This window comes from Guillardia theta (genome assembly GCF_000315625.1).
Source record: "Guillardia theta CCMP2712 unplaced genomic scaffold GUITHscaffold_57, whole genome shotgun sequence".
NCBI lineage: Eukaryota > Cryptophyceae > Pyrenomonadales > Geminigeraceae > Guillardia > Guillardia theta.
In genome coordinates this window covers 13,782-15,856 of record NW_005434617.1, presented here as the reverse complement: position 1 = coordinate 15,856, position 2,075 = coordinate 13,782, and the positions used below count along the sequence as shown (strand labels likewise).

The window sequence follows — 2,075 nt, the reverse complement described above, 5'->3', positions numbered from 1 at the left end:
CAAAACTAAGCTAGGCTAAGGTATGAAAAGGGAAGGAAAGGAAAGGTAAGGTAAGGTAAGGGAAGGTAAGGTAAGGTAAGGGAAGGGAAGGGAAGGGAAGGGAAGGAGGAGCAAGGACGACATTCGAGACAGCGCGGAAGGGCATGAGAGGGTACGGTCGGTCACCTTCGCCTTGAGCAGCTGGAGGAGGCTGCTCAATATGAGCTCAGGGCGGTAGCAGGCATACAGGAAGGCAGCGGGGGGGACGCGAAGGTCGTCGGCGACAGAACCGTCTCTCTCCTCCCCTCTGTCGCATCGCAGATGCCTAGGGAGAAAAGAAAGATCCAACTCCATGACCTCCAGCCCTCTACTCGCCGCCTCGTCCATCAAGAGCTGCAAGCTCAACTCAACCCCCCCCCCACCTCACTTCCTCTTCCACCTTCCCTTCCCCCCCCCTCCTTCCTCCCCCTCACTTCCTCCTTCCCCCGCCCCCCCCCCGCACTTCTCCCTTTCACTCCTTTCCTTCCTGGTCTTGCTGCTCCTGCTCCTGCTCTCCTCCCTTCTAAGTACTCTCTCCCTCTACTCCCTGATTTTTGTCTCACCACCACTACCTCTCATACTCCTCCTGATCCTCCTCCCCCTCCTCCTCCAAATAGCACCCCCCCTCACCTGGTCAAGCATCGGCCAACGCGACACGTAGGCGAGGAGGAAGCAGGCTTGCTCTGTCTGTTTCATCACAAAGAGGGCGGCGTCCAGGAGGAAGGGGATGGTCTCGGCAGAGTAGACGACGTCAGCTCCGAGGACAAGCTCGAACTTGTCTTGCAGTCCCATCAGCTGCAGTCTGAAAACATTCAAGTCCGATCGCTGCTGCTGGTACAAGAGACAAGACTATTCACCTCTCCTTTTCTTGATCCTGCTGCTGCTGCTGCTGCTGCTGCTGCTGCTGCTGCACCCCTCCCTGCTCCTCCTCCTTTGCAGCGGGCAACTTCATCCAATCAAGCATCTGGACCGAGACCTGGCTGACAATCACGTTCCCGTACCCTCCCTCTCTCGATCCACGTACTTGACACTTGTCGGGTATCAGCTCGTTCTTGTTCAGCTCGACGTTTGCCTTCAACCTGTCCAGCACCTTTCCAGCACCATCATCATCGTCCTTCCCTCTCTCCCTCCTCCCCCCTCCTCCTCCCCTTTCCTCCCCGTCTTCTCCATAATCGCTCCTCCCCTCCCCTCCCCTTCACCATCCTTCTCTCGCCCGTCTCTCCCCTCCTCTCACTGTCCCACCCCTATCCCTCATCCCTTCAGCACCTTGGGGTTATGGTCCGTTAGCACCAGCGATCTGCAGCTTCGAGCGGCAAGGAGGCCAGGGATACCGATCCCTGCTCCTAGCTCAACGACCTGTCTGACCTGCTCAGCAGCTCTCCTCCTCCTCCTCCTCCTCCTCTCTCACATCCTTGTCCTGCAGAAGCTTCCTGCCCTTGTCCGAGAGCAGGAAGTGGCAGAGAAGAGGTGCTGCGGGCCAGACCACCTGCTCCACATCGTCACTCCTCCTGCTCCTGCTCCTGCTCCTGCTCCTGCTCCTGCTCCTGCTCCTCCTGTGACAAGCTCACCTGCCCAGTCTCGTAGAAGTCTTCGATCGCATCGCCGATGTGTGCCCTCACCCTGATCTCTCTTGGAGCCACTCTACCATGTCCTTGCCCTGCGCTTGCCACCCCGCTGCCCTGCTCCTGCTCCTGCTTCTGCTTCTGCTCCTGCTCCTGCTCCTGCTCCTGCTCCTGCTCCTGCTCCTGCTCCTGCTCCTGCTCCTGATCTATCCGCTTCCCTTCGTCATCTGTCCAGGAGGAAAGATCTTGGAACACAAAAGTCTTGGCGTCGCCAAACATACTCACTCTACCTCATTTCACTTGCATCTGAGGGCAACTATCAGTCTTCACACCCACAACAACAGAGGGAGAAACATGAAGATGGCAGTCAAGAATTTCACAACCATCCTCAATCCTCCATCCTCCTCTCCTCTCCTCTCCTCTCCTCTCCTCTCCTCTCCTCTCCTCTCCTCTCCTCTCCTCTCCTCTCCTCTCCTCTCTTGTTCTCCGGCCTAT

At 57.6% G+C, this 2,075-nt stretch overlaps 1 protein-coding gene across 1 annotated transcript in view; it reads right to left on the bottom strand.

Moving 5' to 3' along the window:
* Nucleotides 1-1,859, bottom strand: part of GUITHDRAFT_141706 (hypothetical protein) — a gene marked incomplete at both ends in the record, with an annotated part of 3,456 nt that extends 1,597 nt beyond the window's left edge. Inside the window, 7 exons of the mRNA XM_005828624.1 lie at nt 166-372; nt 649-820; nt 876-994; nt 1,043-1,108; nt 1,285-1,374; nt 1,427-1,504; nt 1,587-1,859. Coding sequence (XP_005828681.1) covers nt 166-372; nt 649-820; nt 876-994; nt 1,043-1,108; nt 1,285-1,374; nt 1,427-1,504; nt 1,587-1,859 — 1,005 coding nt within the window. The remainder of the gene's footprint in view (nt 1-165; nt 373-648; nt 821-875; nt 995-1,042; nt 1,109-1,284; nt 1,375-1,426; nt 1,505-1,586) is intronic.
* Nucleotides 1,860-2,075: the final 216 nt, after the last annotated feature.